The sequence below is a fragment of the Hippocampus bargibanti genome, linkage group LG17 (assembly GCF_051943395.1).
Source record: "Hippocampus bargibanti isolate YZ-2025 linkage group LG17, ASM5194339v1, whole genome shotgun sequence".
Taxonomy (NCBI): Eukaryota; Metazoa; Chordata; class Actinopteri; order Syngnathiformes; family Syngnathidae; genus Hippocampus; species Hippocampus bargibanti.
In genome coordinates, this window is record NC_142750.1 from 16,583,590 (window position 1) to 16,608,182 (window position 24,593).

The following is a 24,593-nucleotide window of genomic DNA, read 5'->3' on the forward strand; positions in this document are numbered from 1 at the left end:
TCTCTACACAAACGACTGCAACTCAACGCACCCAGCTGTCAAATTCATAAAGTTCGCAGACGACACCACGGTCATCGGTCTCATCAAAGACGGCGACGAGTCTGCGTACCGACAACAAGTGGAGCAGCTGGAGCTCTGGTGCAGCCGTCACAACCTGGAGCTGAACACGCTCAAGACAGTTGAGATGATCGTGGACTTCAGGAAACATCCATCACCACAGCTACCCCTCACACTATCCAACTGCCTGGTGTCAACCGTTGAGACCTTCAAGTTCCTGGGAATCATAGTCTCCCAGGACATGAAGTGGGAGGTCAACACCAACTCTATCCTGAAAAAGGCCCAACAGAGAATGTACTTCCTGAGGCTGCTAAAGAAGCATGGCCTGCCACAGGAGGTGCTGCAACATTTCTACACGGCTGTCATCGAATCCATCCTGTGTTCTTCCATCACCGTTTGGTTCGGGGCCGCCACAAAAATGGACAAAATCCGACTTCAACGGACAGTTAGGACGGCGGAAAAAATCATTGGCATCACCCTACCCACTCTCGAGGACTTGCACACTGCAAGAATCCAAACTAGGGCGCGGAAAATCCTACTGGACCCTCCGCACCCTGCCCACCACCTTTTCCAGCTACTCCCCTCAGGCAGGCGCTACCGATCCATGCGCACCAAATCCAGCAGACATTTAAACAGCTTCTTCCCCCAAGCCATTAACTCTTTGAACTCTTTCAACAGTAGCCAAAATGGAACTGTATAGTGCCACTTAGCAGTTTTTTTTTGTTTTTTTTTGACAACGATACTAGTGCAGCGTGTTCTACCGGAAACAAATTCCTTGTGTGTTCTACATACTTGGCAATAAAGATGATTCTGATTCTGATTCTGATACATGGTCAGAAAACAGGTGAACTGAGATTGTTCTCCAGGTACTCAGATTTCCCCTCATCTCGAAAAGAGATGAGGCTCTAGATCTGGGGAGATCTAGCTCTAGATCAGGGTTCGGGAACCTTTTTGACTAAGATTGCCATAAAAGCGCGCATGAGCAGCAACTTTTCAACGAAATGTCAGAATGTATTATTCAAAATAACTTTGTGATAGTAATCACCATTACCATGCATGGTTTTCCGTTCCTCATGGTTGGTAAAAATCCAGCCAAACGATCGGAATGAAAGTCAACTTGCCGGGTCCATATGCAAAGTTACTGCTAGCACACGGCTCATTAGCTTCCACACTTGATTTCTTCTGTCGATCGCAGAAGTATATTGATGCTAACGTTCGCATGGGGCTTGTCAAAGTGCCACTGACATTCGACTGTTTCATCGATGGTATTGTTTCATTGCAAATTAGATTCAGAACATTTACTCTCCACAAAGGCGAATCTTTCGGTCAATTACAAGCTGAAGTGTACGATATTTGTCTTTTTTTGTTTATTCGTCAGGCTTATTTAAAAGGGCCGTTTACCTGTTTCAACATGAACGGCCAGTATCATCCAATCAATATTGCGCTTTCAGCCAACCTTGGTCAATATCATCCGATCAAAATTGCGTATTCCGTCAACTGCCGCACAAACAGGAAATGAACAGCGAAAAAGCGAGAATATGTATTTAGTTTTATCAGCGAGTCAGACGCAATCATCTAAAGAGCCATATATTACTCGCGAGCCAGAGATTCCCGACCCTGGCTCTAGATTGTCCTTTAGGAGTGATTGTGAATGGTTGTTTGTCTAGGTGTGCCCTGAGATTGGCGGGAGTAAATAGTCTAGGGCTTCTTCTTCTTCTTCTTTTTCTTTCGGCTTTTCCCTTCAGGGGTCGCCACAGCGAATCAATGTCCTCGATCTAACCCGGTTTTGTGCATCCTCTTCTCTCACACCAGCTACCTTCATGTCCTCTTTGACCACATCCATAAACCTCCTCTTTGGTCTTCCTCTCGGTCTCCTGCCTGGCAGTTCAAGGCTCAGCATCCTTCTCCCGATATAGTCACTCTCTCTCCTCTGGACATGTCTAAACCATCTCAGTCTGGCCTCTCTGACTTTCTCTCTAAAGCCTCTAAGATGAGTTGTCCCTCTAATGTACTCATTCCTGATCCTATCACACCTGGTCACTCCCAAAGAAAACCTCAACATCTTCAGCTCTGCTTCCTGTCTTTTCTTGAGCGGCACTGTCTCCAGTCCAAACATCATGGCTGGTCTCACCACTGTTTTATACACTTTTCCTTTCATCCTAGCTGAAACCCTTCGATCACACATCACACCCGACATTTTTCTCCAGCCCCTCCAGCCTGCCTGGACACGCTTCTTCACCTCTTTTCCACACTCTCCATTGCTCTGAAAAGTTGTATTGGATTGGATTGGATTTGCCTTTATTAGTCTCGCAGTGGAGAAATATACATTTCACAGCAGCAAAGTTATGAAAGAAATGAAAGTGGAAAAGCAAAACACAGGAGCTGCTGGAAAGGCAGCCACTCTCGCGGCGCCGTCTTGAAGTAAAAAGAACAAAAAAAACTCTAACAAATAACATGACAACACAAAGACACAGAGACATTCATTCTTAAGCACTTTCTGTACCCTCTTTGTTACATAAAGCAGTTCCAGATGAAAGAGGAGAGGATCAAAGCATCTCTTCACCAGTGGATCAGGGTCATCATGGTGGAATGTGCACGTCGACTACAAGCTAAATGTTGAAAGCAAACACGCAGCTGTAGCATCCATTGACGAAAAGAGATTGTCTCACATCTCCTGTCCCCCATAAATCAGCTTCAATTCCATCCCGCGACAGTTGCATATACGCATCGGCGCTCTGCGCTGACGCTCCTTCCTTCTTATCGCAGGCTCCTCAAGCTATGTATCCATCCAGCCGCAGACTGTCCAACAGCACCGACCTTCCACTGAACAAAGCGGGGCTGTGAAGATGCTGCCCATTACAGGCGCAAAAAAGCACAATGGCCCCAGAGCTGTCCAGCGATGACAGTCGAATGGCACAGACATTCCTCCCATTCAAAAACAGTACTGGCATATTCATGCTGCCGAAAAGGCGCAACCGCTCAGCACAGTCTCCTCCTTGATGAATGTCGTGGTCAAAAATGTTGCAAAACAATCCGTATCCATTCCACACGACGCACAACAACACAAAGTGACAAAAGAAAACACAAAAACAAGACAAAAACAACAAAAAAAGCAAGGCTCATCAGAGCACTTGCTGACGGCTGCCTACTCGGGCGCCATCTTGGACTCCTTGACTCCAAGGACTTAAAATCCTCCACCTTCTTTATCTCTTCTCCCTGTAGCATTCCGTCTTGTTGCGACTGATCTTCATTCCTCTCCTTTCCAGGGCATATCTCCACATCTCTAGTTTCTCCGCCACCTGTTCCCCGTTCTCACTACAGATCACAATGTCATCTGCAAACATCATGGTCCAAGGAGATTCTTGTCTAACATCGTCTGTCAGTCTGTCCATCACCATAGCAAATAAGAAGGGGCTCAGAGCTGACCCCTGGTGGAGTCCCACCTCCACCTTGAGTTCCTCCGTCACACCGACAGCACACCTCACAACTGTCTTACAGTCATGATACATGTCCTGCACCGCTCTGACATACTTTTCTGTCACTCCAGACTTCCTCATGGAATACCACAGCTCTTCTCTGGGCACCCTGCCATACGCTTTCTCCAGATCTACAAAGACACAATGCAATTCCTTCTGACATTCTCTGTACTTCTCTATCAGAATTCTTAAAGCAAACACTGCATCTGTCGTACTCTTTTTTGGCATGAAGCCATACTGCTGCTCACAAATGTTCACTTCTGCTCTTAGTCTAGCTTCAACTACTCTTTCCCAGAGTTTCATTGTATGGCTTATCATCTTTATTCCTCTGTAGTTAGTGGCTAATCTTTACATGGAAGAGATGGAGAAACAGGCCCTCACATCCTTCCCAGGGACAAAACCTCGACACTGGTTTAGATATGTGGACGATACTTTTGTCATAATTAAGAAACAAGAAATTCAATCCTTCACAGATCATCTCAACTCTGTAGACTTCAACATTAAATTTACTCGTGAGGACATTCAAGAGAACCAACTAGCCTTCTTGGATTGTAAAGTAATTATAAAAGAGGATAGAGCGCTAAAAACAGAAGTCTTTAGGAAGGCTACGCACACTGACCAATACTTACTTTTTGACTCTAACCACCCTTTACAACATAAACTAGGAGTTATCAGAACCCTCCAGCATAGGGCTAAACTAATACCAACTAGCACTGAAGGTAGAGAAAAGGAGTCAAAACATATCAGGAGAGCACTCACTAACTGTGGGTACCCTCAGTGGTCATTCAACAAATGTCAGAAAGAAAGAATAGCGACCGAAACCAATAATTCTCAAGATTCTAAAAGGAGAGGAGTAGCAGTACCGTACATTGCAGGAGTTTCTGAAAAATTACAAAGAGTCCTTTGGCAACATAAAATTCCTACTTATTTCAAACCGATAAACACGTTAAGGCAAAAATTAGTGCATCCAAAAGATAGGCTACCAAATGAAAAACAAAGTAATGTAGTTTATTCCATACATTGTAAGAATGAAAATTGTAAAGAGCAGTACATTGGGGAGACTCAACAAATTCTCAAAAAAAGACTTTATCAACATCGCAGGGATAATACTAGTGGGCCTCAATCGGCAGTACATTTGCACCTAAAAGCTAGCAACCACTCATTTGACGACAATGAGGTTAAAATCTTAGCGAAAGAACATAGATGGTTTGAAAGGGGGGTAAAAGAGGCGATTCTTATAAAACAACAAAATCCTTCATTAAACCGGTCTGGTGGTGTGAGGTTCAATTTGGATCGTTCATACAATAGCCTGCTCAGGCAAAACAGGTTAGGCAACTTTCGCAATGCTGATGAGGGTCGTTATGCTGATGAGGTGATACCGGGGGGAGTGGGGGTAATAGGCCAATCGTTAGTCAGGAATGTAGGAACAATCAGTGGGGCCACAGGGGGGGGTCCCGCGCCCCCCCCCAACCTGAGAGTAGGGACCTATCATAGCTGTGTCCGGCGCCACCAGGTCTGGACATTAGGGATATATAAATGGGGCCGATACGACCAGTCAGACTTTAGTTCGCTGACGAAGCCTCTTGGATAGGAGGCGAAACGTCCCAAACCTTCACTTTTGTACAGATGACGGCTGAAGAAACCTTCTCATCGATGGACCACTCCTGTACGACTGAGAGCTTACACAGACGTATTTATTCCTCTGTAGTTAGTACAACTCTGCACATCTCCTTTGTTCTTAAAAATGGGCACAAGTACACTTTGTCTCCATTCTTCAGGCATCTGTTCACCATCTAAGATCTTGTTGAATAACAACCCAGTCAGGAACACCACCACCATCTCTCCAAGACACTTCCATACCTCGATTGGTAAATCATCAGGCCCGAGTGCCTTTCCCCCCTTCATCCTCTTCAGCGCCCTCCTCACTTCATCCTTGCTAATGTTTGCTACGTCTTGGTCCACAACAGTCACGTCTTCTACGCTTTGTTCATTCTCATTTTCTAGGCAGGGGTCTCAAACTCCCGTCCTCGAGGGCCGCAGTCCTACATGTTTTCCAAGTCTCCCTGTTACAACACACCTGTTGCAACACAGCCTCAGGTGCGTTGCAACAGGGAGACTTGGAAAACATGTCGGACAACGGCCCTCGAGGACCAGAGTTTGAGACCCCTGGTCTAGGACGTACTCCATCTACTGCCCAAAGAGAGCAGAGATGGACTCCAGCTTACCCGCCGCCCTTTTTAGGGGCAGGGAGGGAGTGTATGTGTGGGGGTCCACCTCCCCGCCCTCGGAATTTGTGCCTGAGGGTTTGCGAGTATCCACATGATTGAATTGTGAGTTCGTGAGTTCAAGACCCGGACCAGTCTCCCTGTGAGGAGTTTGCATGTTCTCCCCGGGCTCGTGTGGGCTTTCACCGGGGCTTCTGGTTTCCTCCCACATTCCAAAAATGTGCAAGGCAGGCGGATTGAACACTCCAATGAAACAATGAAGATCCGGACTTTGATGTCGCGCCCAGAAAATGCACAAGATGGCACACAAGCTGTGTTTCGTCCAGTATATGGAGCCGCTTATGAGAATCAGAAAACCTTTATTCGTCCCACAATGGGGAAATTTGCAGTCCACAGCAGCAATTTGAAAGTGGGTGAGGGGGGGCCGTAAAGCCGCCCGTGATTGGTTATAATCTGTGGTAGAAGACAGGGGTGGTTTTTACGCTCACACACAAAGGAGACCACCACAATTCGAACAAGCAAACGAACATCAGAGATGTTGAGAGGAGAGAGAAAGCTCCAACAGCGCTAGAGTAAAACTTCCGGGTCGAGTGAACGCTGGCGCGCTTTTGGCTGCCGCTATTCGCCCGCAAACATTTTGGCTTCTTTTTAGTTTTTACGATTCCTGTAACTACTGGAAATACTCGACAGCCACCAGAGGAACTTATGGTCGAATTCCAATCCGCTTTGGCTGTCGGAACGTCTCATGATTCCGGTCGTTTATCCGGACCACGGACGAGAACACGGACGACAACACGTACCATCTCCACCCACCTGTACCCGCTGTTGACGGCTAACCTGGACGCTGCCTGTCTCTGAACGTTGCTGGTTGCTATAATGTCGCTCTTCCAACGACCCGTTGGACGGCTGCAGTATTCGCCGTCTGAGCTGCTTGAACTCCGCTCCCGGTGGACGAGCGTGCCACAGGCGATTTTCCAATTCCCGGAAATCGCTCGCCGCTCTTCCCGGAGGTATATCCACCGCGGATCACGTCGAGACTTTCACCTCGACGACTCCAAGGATATCACCACCCTGTGGTCATCTTTCCGCCGGCCACGCAGAGGTTACAGCCGCTCCGTGCAACACCGTGTGTTAGCCGGCCTGGCTAGGTCGGCCAATGCCCCTCAAAATGACACCACCAGCATCACCTTCGGCCTCCTGAACATCCGCTCGCTTACGGGAAAGGGTTGTCTTATCCAAGACATCCTTAGTGACCGTAAGTTGGACTTCTTCTGCTTGAATGAGACCTGGCAAACAGCGAGGGACTTTTCCGAGTTGAACGACACGACGCCACCTGGGTTTGTTTACCTCTCAAAACCCCGCCTCACGGGCCGTGGAGGCGGTCTCGCGATATTTTACCACGAGATCTGGAAAGTCACTCAAGTGCCAGTCCCGGAAACTCTCTCATTTGAATGCCTTGCGTGTAAAATTTCTGGTCCATCTCCCACAGTTATAGCCACTGTATATCGTCCCCCTAAACCACATCCTGACTTTTTAAAAGACTTCTCAGCTGTCCTCACACATCTCTCCACTCTGTCACCAAATATTATTGACATTGACAATTCCACCCATCCCTTCACCAAAGACTTTATTTCCTCACTGGAGAGTTTTGGCTTGCATCAATTCTCTGATTTCCCCACGCATATAAAAGGGCATACCCTGGACTTAATATGCTGCTGTGGTTTTACCCCCGCCAACTGCACAGCAAACGAACTACCTGTAACGGACCATTTCCTTGTCTCATTTAACGTTCCCATCACACTCTCTCTCCCCAAGCCACCGCGCATCATCACTTATCGGAACATCAAACACATTGACACTGTCACCCTCACTGCAACGCTGCCAACCTCAATCCGGACTACAACTCCCCCCCCTGATGAACTTGTTTCCCGATACAACACGGACCTTGCAAACATGCTCAACACCCTTGCTCCTGTAAAATCCCGGTCAGTCCAATTCACTCGATCCGCCCCTTGGTTCACCACCTAACTCCGCTCCACCAAGGCGAAAACTTGGCAGCTGGAAAGACTTTACAGAAAGACCGGCCTCACCACCCACCAAGACATGTACACAGCCCACCTCACCCACTACAAGGACGCTATCACACGCGCAAAATCACAATACTATTCTGGACTGATTGACGCTAACACTGGGAATCCACGGACTCTGTTTTCCCTGTACACCAAAATCATTCAACCCCCTATCTCTCTCCCCCCACACTTTCACTCCCCAGACACCTGCAACGCACTACTTCTGTTTTTCACTGAAAAGATCAACAAGATCCACCAGCACCTCGGCTCCTCTGTATCCCCCCCTCCCCCAACCTTCCTACTCCCTATCAACTGCTGTCGTCTTTTGAACTCCATCATCCCTCCTTACTTTCTGACCTCATCACCAAGTCCAAGAATTCCACCTGTCAACTTGACTCCCTCCCTACTGTCCTCATCAAATCTTGTCTACCAGCTCTCCTCCCTTTTATTTTAGCTATTATTCACTCCTCATTGTCCACTGGAATTGTTCCTGTCCCTCTCAAAACCGCAGCTGTAACGCCAATCCTGAAAAAACTTGGTTCAGTTCCCAATGATTTCAATAACCTACGTCCAATTTCGCATCTTCCATTTATCGCTAAAATTCTCTAAAAAAACGTTGCCTGTCAACTCCACTCTCACCTCACTCACAATAACCTCTACGAACAATTCCAGTCTGGTTTCCGTCCCCGCCACAGCACTGAATCAGCCCTCATAAAAATCACGAATGACCTTCTCATAGCAGCAGATACCGGCTCCCTCTCTATTCTCATCCTTCTTGATCTATCTGCGGCCTTTGACACAATTTCTCACCCCATCCTGCTCAACCGACTCGCCACTCTAGGCGTGACACACACCCCACTTAGTTGGTTTCACTCCTACCTCACTGGCCGCTCACAGTTTATCCAAATTACCTCATTCACTTCACGGTCCTCCCCTGTGTCTTCTGGTGTGCCCCAAGGGTCTGTTATTCTGCTGTTTTATTATTGATTGTTTTATGCATGATTTTACTGTTTTGTGTGTTGTCGTTGTTGTAAAGTGTCCTTGGGTGTTCAGAAAGGTGCTTGTAAATTAAATTTATTATTATTATTACAAAATGACACGGTAGAAAGTGGATGTTTATCCGATCGGTTTGCTCCACTAATATGGTGATTGCTCTCTCTCACTCGGTGAGTTCACAGTTAGCATGCAGTGTGACTAAATGAGTAATGCATCAAACTTCCGCTATCCAAGCGCCGAATCGCTAACTCTGGTTAGCTTCCTCGTTCGCCTCCGCTGGTGCTCGACTGCTCTGCTCTGTTGAAAATGGGCTGATTTGTCCGCTTCTTTATGTGTGTTATCACAATTGGCTTCGACACAACGATTCACCACCGCGTTATGTAGTTTTCCTTCTAATTTCGCGATCAACACTGTGTTTTCAGACGAGAAAAAAAAGTACCCAAAATGCATTGTGTGTCGCTTTCTCAGTAAGGGGCGCACCAAATATGACATCACAAAAGTACCCAAAATGCATTGTGTGTCGCTTTCTCAGTCAGGGGCGCACCAAATATGACATCACAAAAGTACCCAAAATGCATTGTGTGTCGCTTTCTCAGTCAGGGGCGCACCAAATGTGACATCACTTCTGGCATCATGATCAACTCAAAAACAAGACTTCGAATATTCAGCGCGAGTCTTAAAACGTAAAATGTAGCTATATGTGGTGGAATCTTTGTAAAATGCGCTCAGTAGAAGTCATTTGAAGTGATTTTACAAATTATGGACGCAACTTGTCTGGAGGTGTCGGTTGTCCTCCAAGTGATTAATTATAAAGCCTTATACAGTCATCACCATTCATTTGCTGTCTTTAAGCAGCTGTGTGTGTAGCCTACATTAACTCATTCACTGCCAGACCATGTGCAAAAATGTGTCCACTCCAGTGCCAGGGTTATGTCATTTTCACGCAAATTGCAGGACCCACAGAGTTTTAGGACTACATAAACATTCAATACATTGTTAGAAACCTTAGACTCTCTTCTTTCATCAGAACATTTTGTGCTTGTTCATTCAGGAAGCACTTGTCAATGCAATGATTATGACACCAAGTTTGGCTCCCATTTCTAATTAGAATGCTTTTGTGTGTCAGAACGTTCCAACTTTTTCATATACTTACTGTAATCTGCACCTCTTCAATGCACGTGTGAATGTGAAGGACTGCGTTATAACCTGGACAGATGATGGATTTGTGTTCAATGATGACAATCTAGAAAGAAAAGAAACAGAAGCATTCATTTGTATATTCACATTACCAATGTGAGACTAAAATTATATCTGGTTTGTTCTTCCAAACCAACCTGCGCGTCAAATGTGCGCCCAGAATGGCACAGGTTTTCTGCATTACACAGAATGAAGCCAGGAAGGATCTCCTCCTCTTCAATGCCCTTCAGTCGCAACTTTAAATTTTCTCCGGGTCCTGCATCATCAGTCTCCACGTCATCAGATAAGAGGCTCAGCACCTCAACTACATGCTATTAAGAGATTGACATTACAGTTGAGGAGCAAATGCCATTAAAGAAGCAAAAATAAGAAAAAGATAAAGCTTTTATTCCTCATATCAGTGAAACAAAGGTCTTACCCTATTTGGCATCATGACAAGCTGCTGCGCTTTGCTAATTGAGCCTGACTCAAGTTTGCCAAGAATCACAGTGCCCATGTCCTGTAAGGGAAAGATTTATAAGTTGTCATTTCTTCCATTTGGAAAAAAAAAAATCTGAAATGCAATAGACATTTTCTCGGGAACAACATCACTTGAGAAGCACAGTGCTAGGAACAGCAAGGATATGCGGTACATTTGGTTCGACCGAGGTTGGCCAAGCCGCGGCTCGCATGCGCCTGTAACTCAGGTTATGCATGATATAATGGGGGAGTAAACTTGACAAATTAGAAGAGGATATGTTTCATGCAAAAAAATACATTAAAATAAACTGTCAAACAAATAAATAATGTTGGCTAACAGAGTGGTGCATCTAAAATTAACTTTTGAAAGAAATAAAAAGAAAACAGAGCAGTATTGTTGTGAACTTCGCGAACCAGGGCACAGAATATTAGTTGGGTGTCGGTCAATTATAGGTGGCGTTTTTTTTCACCTTCCTGATGTCAAGAGCTGGCTGGGTAACTTATGTTTCTCTTTTCTGATGGGACCAGAGCGTGAGCAGACGTACTCATCGGATATTTTAAAGATACTTGTTGCTAAAATGTAGTCACACTCTTTTGTCGTTGAGCACTGTTCCTGGCTAAGATAGCTGTAAGCTGCTGTACATCCTGATTTCGCTGACGTTATACGGTCGGCGGCGGTTCGTTCAACATTATTCTGGTGAGTGTACAATGTCTCATAGTACGTGGAATAAGGCTACCCTATATTAGTTATTGTGGTTACTTCATTGCCGACGCACGTGTACTCTCAGCCCATTTCAACTTTTTTTAACAAATAAGTGGGGTGTGCAATATTATTCGGCCCCTTAACTTTCAGTGCAGCAAACACTCCAGAAATTCACTGATGATCACTGAAGGATCCAATGTTGTCATAACTGACTGATGATGATAAATAGAATCTACCTGTGTGTAATTAAGTCTCCACGTAAATGCACTTGCTCTGCGATAGTCTCACGGTTCTGTTTGAAGTGCAGAGTGCATCATGAAAACCAAGGAACACACCAAGCAGGTCCGAGATACTGTTGTGGAGATGTTTAAAGCCGGATTCGGATACAAAAATATTTCCCAAGCTTTAAACATCTCAAGGAGAACTGTGCTAGCCATCCTATTGAAATGGAAGGAGCATCAGACCACAGAGAATCTACCAAGACCCGGCAGTCCCTCCAAACTTTCTTCGCAAACAAGGAGAAAGCTGATCAGAGATGCAGCCAAGAGGCCCACAATCACTCTGGATTAACTGCAGGGATCGACAGCTAAGGTGGGAGAGTCTGTCCATAGGACAACAATCAGTCATACACTGCACAAATCTGGCCTTTATGGAAGAGTGGCAAAAGAAAGCCATTTCTCAAATATATCCATAAAAAAATTGTGTTTAAAGTTTGCCATAACCAACCTGGGAGACAAACCAAACATGTGAAAGAAGGTGCTCTGGTCAGATGAAACCAAAATTGAACTTTTTGGCCACAATGCTAAACGAATATTTGCAACACAATATGCTGGGTCGAAAATATACATACAGAAAGATGAATTTGTATTTGTGGTGACTTAGAATGTTAGGAAAGGAGCTTCATAGAATGGCCTCTTAACTACTTGTGAGTGATTATGAGTGACTACAGCTGGTAACTTCTCCGAGCCCATTTAAATATGGCTCATTGGATGCAAATGCTACAATGGGAAAGTCAAAGGAGCAACATGGCAAACAATTGTTTGTAAGTATGAAGTACATGGCACTGTTTTGTCACTGCCACGACCAGGAAGAAAATACAAGGGTGATACAGAGAGAAAAAAAGGATGCTGAGCCTTGAACTGCCAGGCAAGAGACCGAGAGGAAGACCGAAGAGGAGGTTTATGGACGAGGTCAAAGAGGACATGAAGGTAGCTGATGTGAGAGAAGAGGATGCACAAAACCGGGATAGATGGAGGACATTGATTCGCTGTGCGACCCCTGAAGGGAAAAGCCGAAAGGAAAAGAGGAAGATACAGAGAGAAAATTGATCAGGAAGATAATGTTTTAACAGAGAATCACCAAAAAGCAGATCTGCCTAGAATTAGAAGCTGCTGGAACACAGGTGTCAGTGTCCGCAGTCAAGCGTGTTTTATATCCCCATGGACTGAGAGGCTGCCGTGCAAGAAGGAAGCCCTTGCTTCAAAAGCGGCACCTTAAGGTTTGACTGAAGTTTGTTGCTGATCACATGGACAAAGATTACACCTTCTGGAGGAAAGTTCTGTCGTCAGACAAAACAAAATTTGAGATGTTTGGCCACAATGCCCTGCAATATGTTTGGAGGAGAAAAGGAGAGGCCTTTAACCCCAAGTACACCATGCCTCCCGTCAAGCATGGCGGTGGTAGTTTTATGCTGTTGGGCTGTTTTGCTGCCAATTGAACTGGTGCTTCACAGCGAGTAAATGGGAGGAGAAGGAAGATTACCTTCAAATTCTTCAAGATAACTTAAAGTCATCAGCCGAAGATTGGGTCTTGGGAGTGGTAATGGAATGGCCAAATCAGGCGAGAATTGAGGTTTTTGAATGGCCTTCCCAAAGTCCTGACTTAACGCCCATTGAGAACTTGTGGAAAATGCTGAAGAAACAAGTCCATGTCAGAAAGCATTCAAATTTAACTGAACTGCACCAATTCTGTCAAGAGGAGTGGTCAAAGATTCAACCACAAGCTTATGGATGGCTACGAAAAGCGCCTAATTGAAGTGAATATGACCAAGGGACATATTCCCAAATATTAGCGCTGCTGTATGTATATTTTTGACCCAGCATATTTATTTGATCACTTTTTTCTGTTCACCCATAGTAAAGTCATAAAAGAACCAAACTTCATGAATGTTTTTTGTGACAAAGACGTATCTGTTCCAATCACGATCAGAGAAAAAGTTATAGAAATAACTGGAAACACAAGAGAGCCATGACATCATCTTCTTCATAAGTGTATGTAAACTTTTGACAACTGTATTTATACTGTACAGCAGGGGTGTCAAAGTCATTTTTTGCCACGGGCCACATTGTAGTTATGGTTTCCTCTCGAGGGCCGTTATGAATTTGGGGAACCCATTAGAATGTTTAAATCCCTTCAAATATTACATATAGAGCACACAGCAAATTAATGAATAACTCGTTTTCAAATCTGAAGTCAAGAATAATGACTTTTATTGTGGTTGACATCCAAAAATATGAAATTTTTGCTCAGATTTTAGCAATCATCATGGAATTTAACAAATTTGATTTGCTTTCGCGGGCCAAAAAAAATGAGGTGGCGGGCCGGATTTGGCCCGCGGGCCTTGACTTTGACAGCTGTGCTGTACAGTGAAGAAAATAAATATTTGAACTGCTATTTTTGCTATTTCTCCCACTTAGAAATTGTGGAGGGGTCTGAAATTTCCATTGTCGGTGCATGTCAACTGTGAGAGAGATAAACAAAAAAGAAAAATCCAGAAATCACATTGCATGATTTTTTTTTTATTTGTTTGTCTTTATTTGTGCGATACAGCTTCAAATATGTATTTGAACACGTGAGAAAACAAATGTTAATATTTGGGACAGTAGCCTTTGTTTGCTATTACAGAGGTCAAACGTTTCCTGTAGTTTTTCACCAAGTTTGCACACACTGTAGGAGGGATCTTGGCCCAATCCTCCAGCCAGATCTTGAGGTCTCACCCAAAGTTAAAAATATGGTCCTTGATCACCTTTCTGATTGAATTTGCTTCTCTGCAGAAAAAGCTATTTTTTTCGGCCTTTTAGGAGAAATCGGGCGATGCGTAGAACTTTTTAAAAAAAGGTCTGGCGGTCGTGGTCGTAAGTACGGGTGGTCGTAAGTCGCACCGTTCATAAGTCGGATGTTACCTGTCTATATAAATTGGGGTCAGTCGTTAGTTGATCTAATCAGTTTCTTTTTAATCTTGATCTCAAAATTACAGAGCAACCCTCCATTCTCATTTTAAATTTATTACGATTGAAGCAGATCAAAAAATAAAAGAAAACTTCCCATTATAAATTATGTTATTGTTTGTTTTTGTAGACTTGGACAGATGCACTCCGAGCCATTTACTTTCTGATATATTTGAGACTGGTCAAAGTCCGACCTGCAACCTTTAGTTTTGAGTACGTGGGGGGATATCACAGTTTTGTTTGTTTCTGAGTGCCCTGTGAATGATTCGCAAACGGTTCAGTGTCCCCTGCCTACTGCCCCAAGACAGCAGGAATAGGCTCCAGCACCCCGTGACACCAGTGAGGATAAAGCGGTCCGGACAATGAATGAATGTGCGTTTTTGTAAATCTTGTATAGAGTTACAAACTAAAAACACATAGAACATCAGGTTCTTAGAAACATTTGAAAGTGCTTAGGTTAACTTATTAGACACAGTAAGAACACTTTGCCGAGTACTCAACACTGAACCTGCTTCAGATAGTAAACAATCAATTAACTCAGTCACCGCCAAGCCATATGCAAAAATGTGTCCACTCCAGTGCCAGGTTTTTTTTTTGTCATTTTTACTCAAATTGCAGGACCCACAGAACATTTGAGTTTTAGGACTACATCAACATTCAAGATAGTGTTAGAAACCTTAGACTATCTTCTTTCATTAGAAATAAAAAGTTCATTACTAACGTACAGTAAAGTCTCGTTATATCGATATCCAAGGGAGTCCGAAAAAATATCGATATAACCGGGACTATCGATATATCCGATCTTGCGCCGAACTGCATTAAACAAAAGCCGCCAAAAGAGGGCAGCCAAGCGCCATATAAGAAACGGAGCTGGCCATTAGCTCCCTTTTTTTTGGGGGGTGAGAGATGTTCCCCCAATGTTGCCTCAAAATGGCACATATAATTCTTTAATGATTGTAAACATGTATGCTTTAATCTTCAGAATTACAGTGTATTTGAAACATATTCATAACTGGATGTGTAACAAGAAAGCATATTATCCGAATCTGAAGCCATTGTTTGGATTCACAAGCAATGCAAGACGTCTTGGCGTGAAGTCATTTTTATTTTCATTTGAATAAAAAGTGACATCGGCTGTCCTTTAATACACAGTATGGAATGTTAATAATTTTCAAAATCATCGCGCTTCAGCAGACAAAACAAGAAACATTGTTGCAAAAAACGATTGCATTCATATACAGTACAGTGGGCATGTACATAACACAACAGGGAAACTGCAACGCTTACATCTTACTGTATTATGTATAAAATTTAAAAAAGTCATCAATCTTCTTCTGCTTCCCATTTTTACCTTTTAACACAAACACTTCAATCTCGTCTGCTACACACGAGCTAGCGTCTGAAAATGAAAATGGCTCTGCTACACGGGTGCTGGGCACGTAACCAAGTCACCTGACCAAGTCAACCAATGGCGCGACTGATGGTGTGACACGTAACCAAGACACGTGACCAAGTTGACCAATGGCGCGACCGATGGCGTGTCACGTGACAAAGTCACACGGCCAAGTCGACCAATAGCGCGACCGATGGCGGCTCATGTGACCAAGTCGACCAATGGTGCGACCGATGGCGGCTCACGCAACAAGACACGTGACCAAGTTGACCAATGGCGCGACGGATATCAGAATCAGAATACCTTTATTCGTCTCGCAATGGGGAAATTTGGGGAATTTATATCGATATAAACAACAAAAATGGCCGGCGGGGGATGAAAAGGAGCACCGTAATAACCGGATTATCGTAATAACCGAGTATCGTACTAAACGGTACTAATTCTACATAAAAAGACTAGAAATGTGCAAGGGAAATGAAAATAGTATCGTAATAAGTGGTACTATCGATATAACCGATATCGATATAACGAGACTTTACTGTATTTGGTTCTGGAGATATCGGCTGTTAAAATTAGATGGTTTCAGCCAAAACACCTAATTTTGACCAAGAAGCCGAGAAAATGAGCTTTTGCTGCTGAGAAGCAAAGTCAAACGAAAAACTGTGGTTTAGTGTTCTATGTGGTAATAATAATAATAATACATTTAATTTACAAGCGCCTTTCTGAACACTCAAGGACACTTTACAACAAAGACAACACACAAAACAGTAAAATCATGCATAAAACAATAAATAATAAAACAACAGAATAAATTAGACCATGAAAGCAAGTTTAAACCGGTGGGTTTTCAGGTGAGATTTGAAAGTAGGAAGGGAGGCAATGTTGCGGATGTTCGGTGGAAGTGAGTTCCAGAGTTTAGGAGCGGAGCGGCTGAAAGCTCTGCACCCCATCGTTGTGAGACGGGCAGAGGGCATGTAGAGGTGGAGGGAGGAAGAGGATCTGAGGGCCCGAGAAGGAACGGAGATTTGAATTAGGTCAGACAGATAGGGGGGGCAAGGTTATGGATGGCTTTAAATGTAAACAGAAGTATCTTGAATTCAATACGGAGTTTAACAGGGAGTCAGTGGAGCTGTTGGAGGACAGGAGTGACAGTGAGTGGTGCTGGTGGATCTTGTTGACCTTTTCAGTGAAAAACAGAAGTAGTGCGTTGCAGGTGTCTGAGGAGTGAAAGTGTGGGGGGAGAAATAGGGGGTTGAATGATTTTGGTGTACAGGGAAAACAGAGTCCGTGGATTCCCAGTGTTAGCGTCAATCAGTCCAGAATAGTATTGTGATTTTGCGCGTGTGATAAGAGTCCTTGTAGTGGGTGAGGTGAGCTGTGTACATGTCCTGGTGGGTGGTGAGGCCGGTCTTTCTGTAAAGTCTTTCCAGCTGCCGAGTTTTCGCCTTGGTGGAGCGGAGTTGGGCGGTGAACCAAGGGGCGGCTCGAGTGAATTGGACTGACCGGGATTTTACAGGAGCAAGGGTGTTGAGCATGTTTGCAAGGTCCGTGTTGTATCGGGAAACAACTTCATCAGGGGGGGGAGTTGTAGTCCGGATTGAGGTTGGCAGCCATTGCAGTGAGGATGACAGTGTCAATGTGTTTGATGTTCCGATAAGTGATGATGCGCGGTGGCTTGGGGAGAGTGTGATGGGAACGTTAAATGAGACAAGGAAATGGTCCGTTACAGGTAGTTCGTTTGCTGTGCAGTTGGTGGGGGTAAAACCACAGCAGCATATTAAGTCCAGGGTATGCCCTTTTATATGCGTCGGGAAATCAGAGAATTGATGCAAGCCAAAACTCTCCAGTGAGGAAATAAAGTCTTTGGTGAGGGGATGGGTGGAATTGTCAATGTGTATGTTGAAGTCCCCCAGGATAATATTTGGTGACAGAGTGGAGAGGTGTGCGAGGACAGCTGAGAAGTCTTTTAAAAAGTCACGATGTGGTTTCGGGGGACGATATACAGTGGCTATAACTGTGGGAGATGGACCAGAAATTTGACACGCAAGGCATTCAAATCAGAGCGTTTCCGGGACTGGCACTTGAGTGACTTTCCAGATCTCGCGGTAAAATATCGCGAGACCGCCTCCATGGCCCGAGAGGCGGGGTTTTGAGAGGTAAACAAACCCAGGTGGCGTCGTGTCGTTCAACTCGGAAAAGTCCCTCGCCGTATGCCAGGTCTCATTCAAGCAGAAGAAGTCCAACTTACGGTCACTAAGGATGTCTTGGATAAGACAACCCTTCCCCGTAAGCGAGCGGATGTTCAGGAGGCCGAAGGTGACGCTGGTGGTGTCATTTTGAGGGGCATTGGCCGACCTAGCCAGGCCGGCTAACACATGGTGTTGCACAGAGCGGCTGTAACCTCTGCATGGGCGGCGGAAAGATGACCACAGGGAGGTGATATCCTTGGAGTCGTCGAGGTGAAAGTCTCGACGTGATCCGTGGTGGATATACCTCCGGGAAGGGCGGCGAGCGATTTCCGGGAATCGGAAAATCGCCTGTGGCACGCTCGTCCACCGGGAGCGGAGTTCAAGCAGCTCTGACGCCGAATACTGCAGCCGTCCAACGTGTCGTTGGAGGAGCGACATGATAGCAACCAGCAACGTCCAGAGACAGGCAGCGTCCAGGTTAGCCTTCAACAGCGGGTACATTTTCTCGTCCGTGTTCCGGATAAACGACCGGAATCATGAGACGTTCCGACAGCCAAAGCTGATTGAAATTCGACCATAAGTTCCTCTGGTGACTGTCGAGTATTTCCAGTGGTTACAGGAATCGTAAAAACTAAAAAGAAGCCAAAATGTTTGCGGGCGAATAGCGGCAGCCAAAAGCACGCCAGCGTACACTCGACCCGGAAGTGAAACACCAATGACTTCAAGTGCCCAAAACCTGCAATACGGTTGAGCATTTCTCACAAAGCGGCAGACACGCACCTTTATTTTCCAGGCTCTTTTCAGCTCCTCTCTGACCCTCTGGTATTTCTCTACTTTCTCATGGTCCTTCATTCTGATGTTTCCATCACTTGGGACCGGTAAACCAACTACAACGGCTTTCCTCTGCCCTTTATCTATGATCAGGATAGCTTATTGGTTCATCATTACCATTTTGTCAGTCTGTATCTGGAAGTCCCACAGGATCTTCGCTCAGCCATTCGCCACCACCTTTGGGGAAGTGTTCCCTATTTGACCTTGGACTGGCCAGTCCACACTTCACACAGATGTTTCAGTAGACTATGCCACCCACCTGGTTATGGTGCTCCATTTAGACTTTCTCTGCCAGCATCTGACACTCGCCAGTTATGTGTTGGATCGTCTCAGGTGCCTCTTTGCACAACTTACACATTGAGTCTTCTCTGATGTGGTATATCTGGGCCTCTACGGCTTTGGTGCTCAGGGCCCGCTCCTGAGGAGCCCTCGTTCTGCCCGTCAGGGCCTGCTCCTGAGCAGACAGGATGAGTGTCTTTGTCCTTCAGGTTAGCCCACTCTAGGCACTGATAGGACTTCTTGAGATCAACCACTTCAGTTGTGGTCTGGTGGTACACTCCGTGAAAGGGATTTTCCTTCCAAAATGGTCTCTCTTCCAGCATTTCATCTCAGTTCCTCATATTCTGAGACATTCTCAGAGTCCATCATCCGTTGGAGCCTTCTCCCTGATGTATTCATATAGCTTGGATGTTTCATACTGGACAGTGGCTCTCATGCTTAATCATCCCCATCTTCCTTCCTTATGACTAGCGTAGAGTCTCAGGGTGCTGGATATGAGATGGAACCCTACATGCATGGTTAAGACTTTTCTGGTCTTAACACCCGTGGTTTGAATCTCTTCCTTTGTCCACTTTATTATTCCTGTCAGATCCACCAAATGTATTGTTCAAAAATGTCCAGTCACTGAGACAGGCACTAACCGCAGCAACACCTTTGCACTCGCTAAAAAGTCTGGGTACAAAAACATAGCGTGACAAACTAGCGTAACTTTGACCCATTTTGTCATATTTGTGGGGTTATTTTTCACCGTTTTGTGCACGGTGTACACTTGTCCAACAGTCGAAAATTATAACATTTTGGACCGAAACTATAAATTATAAAGATATGAAAGTGTCGCCCGATAGCAGGTGACCCCTCACGCTTTGTGATGAAGTTTGTTTTGTAATGATATTATTTTTGGCATTTCTATTGGAAGTAATGTCAGTGCCGTTGCTTTGCCAGTCACTCGCAAATTTGGTATACAATTTTATTGCTTTGCGGATGACACCCAGCTCTATCTCTCCAGCAAACCCGACGCCTCTCTTTCACCTTCTTCCCTTTCACTATGCCTCTCTGAAATTAAATCCTGCTTTACCCATAACCTCCTCAAACTTAACAGCGAAAAAACTGAAATTCTCCTCGTTGGTACCAAATCCACCTTGAGCAAAGCTAACAGTTTCTCTGGATGAAAAGGTTTCTTCAGCCGTCATCTGTACTTTTTTTGAAGGTGTCGGACGTTTTGCTTCTTATCCAAGATGCTTCTTCAGCGAACTAAAGTCTTACTGGTAGTATCGGCCCTATATATATTTATCCCAAATGTCCAGGCATGGCGGTGCCGGACACTGCTATGAAAGGTCCCTACTCTCACATTGGGGGGAGCAGAACCGGACCACATCTGCCAATTATTGGAAATCTGCCTTAATACTACGTATTTTTAATTTAGTGGAAAATTTTTACAAACAAATTCATGGTTGTGCTATGGGCTCACCCGTTTCACCCATAGTGGCTAATGTGTACATGGAAGAGATGGAGAAACAGGTGCTCACATCCTTCCCGGGGACAAAACCTAGACACTGGTTTAGATATGTGGACGATACTTTCGTCATAATTAAAAAACAAGAAATTCAATCCTTCACAGATCACCTTAACTCGGTAGACATCAACATTAAATTTACTCGCGAGAACATTAAAGAGAACCAACTTTTTGGATTGTAAAGTAATTATACAAGAGGACAGAGCGCTAAAAACAAGTCTTTAGGAAGGTTACACACACTGACCAATACTTACTTTTCGATTCGAACCATCACAAACTAGGAGTTATCATAACCCTCCAGCATAGGGCTAAACTAATACCAACAAGCGTCGAAGGCAGAGAAAAGGAGTCAAAACTTATCAGGAGAGCACTCACAAACTGTGGGTACCCTCAGTGGTCGTTTAACAAATGTCAGAAAGAAAGAATAGGGAATGAAACCAAAAATTCTGAAGATACAAAAAGGAGAGGAGTAGCAGTACCTTACATTGCAGGTGTTTCTGAAAAATTACAAAGATTACTTTGGCAACACAAAAGTCCTACTTATTTCAAACCGATAAACACTTTAAGGCAAAAATTAGTGCATCCAAAAGATAGGCTGCCAAATGAAAAACAAAGTAATGTAGTTTATTCAATACATTGTAAGAATGAAAATTGTAAAGAGCAGTATATTGGGGAGACTAAACAAATTATCAAAAAAGACTATCAACATTGCAAGGATAATACTAGTGGGCCTCAATCGGCAGTACATATGCACCTAAAAGCTAGCAACCACTCATTTGTTGACAATGAGGTTAAAATGTTAGCAAAAGAACATAGATGGTTTGAAAGGGGAGTAAAAGAAGCAATTTTCATCAAAAAGCTAAATCCTTCATTAAGCCGATATGGTGGAGTGAGGTTCAATTTGGATCGTTCGTACAATAGCCTGCTCAGGCAACATAGGTTAGGCAACATTAGTCATGCTAATGAGGTGATACCGGAGGGAGTGGGGCAATCAGGCCAGTCGTGATTCAGGAATGTAGGAACAATCGGTGGGGCTGCAGGGAGTGGTCCTCTGCTCCCATCCAACCTGAGAGTAGGGACCTATCATAGCAGTGTCCGGCGCCGCCATGTCTGGACATTAGGGATATATATATATATATATATATATATAGGGCCGATAGTACCAGTAAGTCTTTAGTTCGCTGAAGAAGCATCTTGGATAAGAAGCGAAACGTCCGACACCTTCAAAAAAAGTACAGATGACGGCTGAAGAAACCTTTTCATCGATGGATCACTCCTGTACGACTGAGAGCTTACACAGACTTAACAGTTTCTCTCTCACTATTGACAAGTCGACCGTTTCTCCCTTCCATCACGTGAAAAGTCTAGGTGTCATTCTTGACAGCACACTATCTTTCCACTCCCATATAAATAACGTAACTCGGTCTGCATACTTCCACCTACGCAATATCAATCGTCTTCACCTGCCTCTGACTCCTCATACCACTGCTATCCTCGTTCATAGTCTGGTGTCCCTCAGAAACTTCTCCACAAACTTCAACTCGTCCAGAATTCTTCAGCCCGGATCATCACCAGAACCTCATCCTTTCACCACATCACCCCTGTCCTCCAAGAGCTCCACTGGCTCCCGGTCAAATATAGAATCAACTTTAAAATTCTTTTTTATACATTTAAAGCTATCCATAACCTTGCCCCCCCATACCTATCTGACCTTCTTCAAATTTCTATTCCCTCTCGTTCCCTCAGATCCTCTTCCTCCCTTCGCCTCTGTGTGTGTAGGGGGTTAGAAACGACCTCTGTTATTGTATGTTAGTCGATTAGACTACCAAGTCAGGAGAGGGCGCTACGCGCCTGTGAATGGAACAGAGGAAGGCGATGTAGGCTCAGCTCACGCATGCGCAGTTGTCATGAATGCCGTTGTGTGAAGCTGATTAACACGGTTGTCTCGTGTCGTCTTTCCTCGTCGTTCACAGGTATTCAAAATAATAAGTGTTAGACATTCTCAAGATGTTAAAGTAATTGGGGACTTATTGGGCGATGCTAGATATGAAACCTTGTTTGTGGCTTTGATGAATATTTTGTGGCTTTGATGAATTTGGATTTTTGGATGTCAATTGTAGTTCCCATTACAACACACACGAGCGGGCAGACGTGCATAAGCATGTGCGAATGTGGAGGATATATACAATGTATAGATGTTGAATGTATAGATCTACACATGAATGTATTCTGATATTGAAATTGCTGAATTGATGTTTTGATGAGTTGTCATAAATGCCGTTGTGTGAAGCTGATTAACACGGTTGTCTCGTGTCGTCTTTCCTCGTCGTTCACAGTGCTACCTGCCTGTGACGCGTTTGAACCGACTCAGGTACCCCCTAGGCCTGAGGCCGGTTACATGTGCCCCCCTGCCCGTCTCAGCACGATGGCTGACAGAGCTTTCAGATGCTCTGCCCCCAAACATTGGAACTCACTTCCTCCCAACTTTCGTAACATCGATTCTCTTCCCACCTTCAAGTCCCACCTCAAAACCCACCTATTTAAAATTGCATTTTCTCTGTAGTTCTCTCTCGTTTCTATTTAGAATTGTATTTTATTTATTGCATTCTATTTGTGATTATTATTATTATTATTAGTATATTATTATTATTACTATTATTATTATTTGACTGAGTGAGTTGCTTGTTCTTTAACCACAAAGGGACATAAGTCTTGCGGATCATAAACATGTGGATCAAACCTCTAAAGATGGAGGACACTGATTTGCTGTGGCGACCCCTGGATAGGAAAAGCCGAAAGGAGAAGAAGATTATTATTATTATTATTATTATTATTATATGAAATTTGGAATCATAATCCAGCAAGTTGCAGATGGTCAGCAACTCATGAAAACAAGTCGCAGAACTCTGCACCCTTTGCAACATGATTGAATTGTTCAGCACCATTTGCTCATAATGCATTGTGCAGCTGGCTTTCGATGCAGGCTTCTGCATCATTTGCTCGGTATTAAATATACCGTAATTTCCGGACTATAGGCCGCGACTTTTGTCAAAAGTTTTCAACCCGGCAGTTTATGCAACGATGCGGCCAATTTATGCCTTTTTTCCTAATGGTCGCCATAGGGCGCTCGAGCACTAAAGGTAAGGGCGAGACACGGCGAATATATGTACCGAGGAAGACGCAGGTTTAATGTAACTGAGCGTGTGAATCGTGCATTTAAAGTTGCCCTCCAAGCTGAATGGGAGGCTTGTATAACCAGCGGCGAGAAATCGTTTTATCAAAATTGGCCGTATGCGAAGAGCAACTTTTGCACAAGTCTGCCAGTGCATCCTGATACCATGGAGCAGTGTGAACAAAAATCAAGCATCGCCAGCGGGTTTCCAAGAGCCGGTCTGCTGCGTGATGTAGAGGACAGCACAAGCTGGGGAGTGACTTTAGCTCAGAAAGAAAGTGACACATACAGCAACAACCAAAGTGAGAATGAGAGCGTGTGTGGCAAGGAATATCTGACGGTATTCCAATTCGACACAAAATGAGGATGGCTCTCAGCAACTTGCTGTCTTTGTAACCAGCCCTCTTAGTGAGTGCTAACGTATTTCTTCCGTGTCTCAGTGACTTGATATGTTTTTGTACCCAGACTTTTTAGCGAGTGCAAATGTGTTGCTGCGGTTAGTGCCTGTCTCAGTGACTTTACAGCACAGGTGTCAAAGTCAAGGCCCGCGGGCCAAATCCGGCCCGCCACATCATTTTTTTCGGCCCACGAAAGCAAATCAAACTTGTTAAATTCCATGATTGCTAAAATTTGAGCCAAAATTTCACATTTTTGGATGTCAACCACAATAAAAGTCATTATTCTTGACTTCAGATTTGAAAACGAGTTATTCATTAATTTGCTGTGTGCTCTATATGTAATATTTGAAGGGATTTAAACATTCTAATGGGTTCCCCAAATTCATAACGGCGCTCGAGAGGAAACCAT

At 44.4% G+C, this 24,593-nt stretch overlaps 1 protein-coding gene across 4 annotated transcripts in view; it reads right to left on the bottom strand.

The window, feature by feature from the left end:
- The window catches only part of gspt1l (G1 to S phase transition 1, like), a 55,255-nt gene that overhangs the window by 7,588 nt on the left and 23,074 nt on the right, over positions 1-24,593 (bottom strand). For all 4 annotated transcript variants that reach the window (XM_089018453.1, XM_089018454.1, XM_089018456.1 and 1 more), the window contains 3 exons: positions 10,439-10,519; positions 10,158-10,331; positions 9,977-10,066 (listed from right to left, as the gene is read on the bottom strand). In XM_089018453.1, coding sequence (XP_088874579.1) covers positions 9,977-10,066; positions 10,158-10,331; positions 10,439-10,519 — 345 coding nt within the window. The remainder of the gene's footprint in view (positions 1-9,976; positions 10,067-10,157; positions 10,332-10,438; positions 10,520-24,593) is intronic.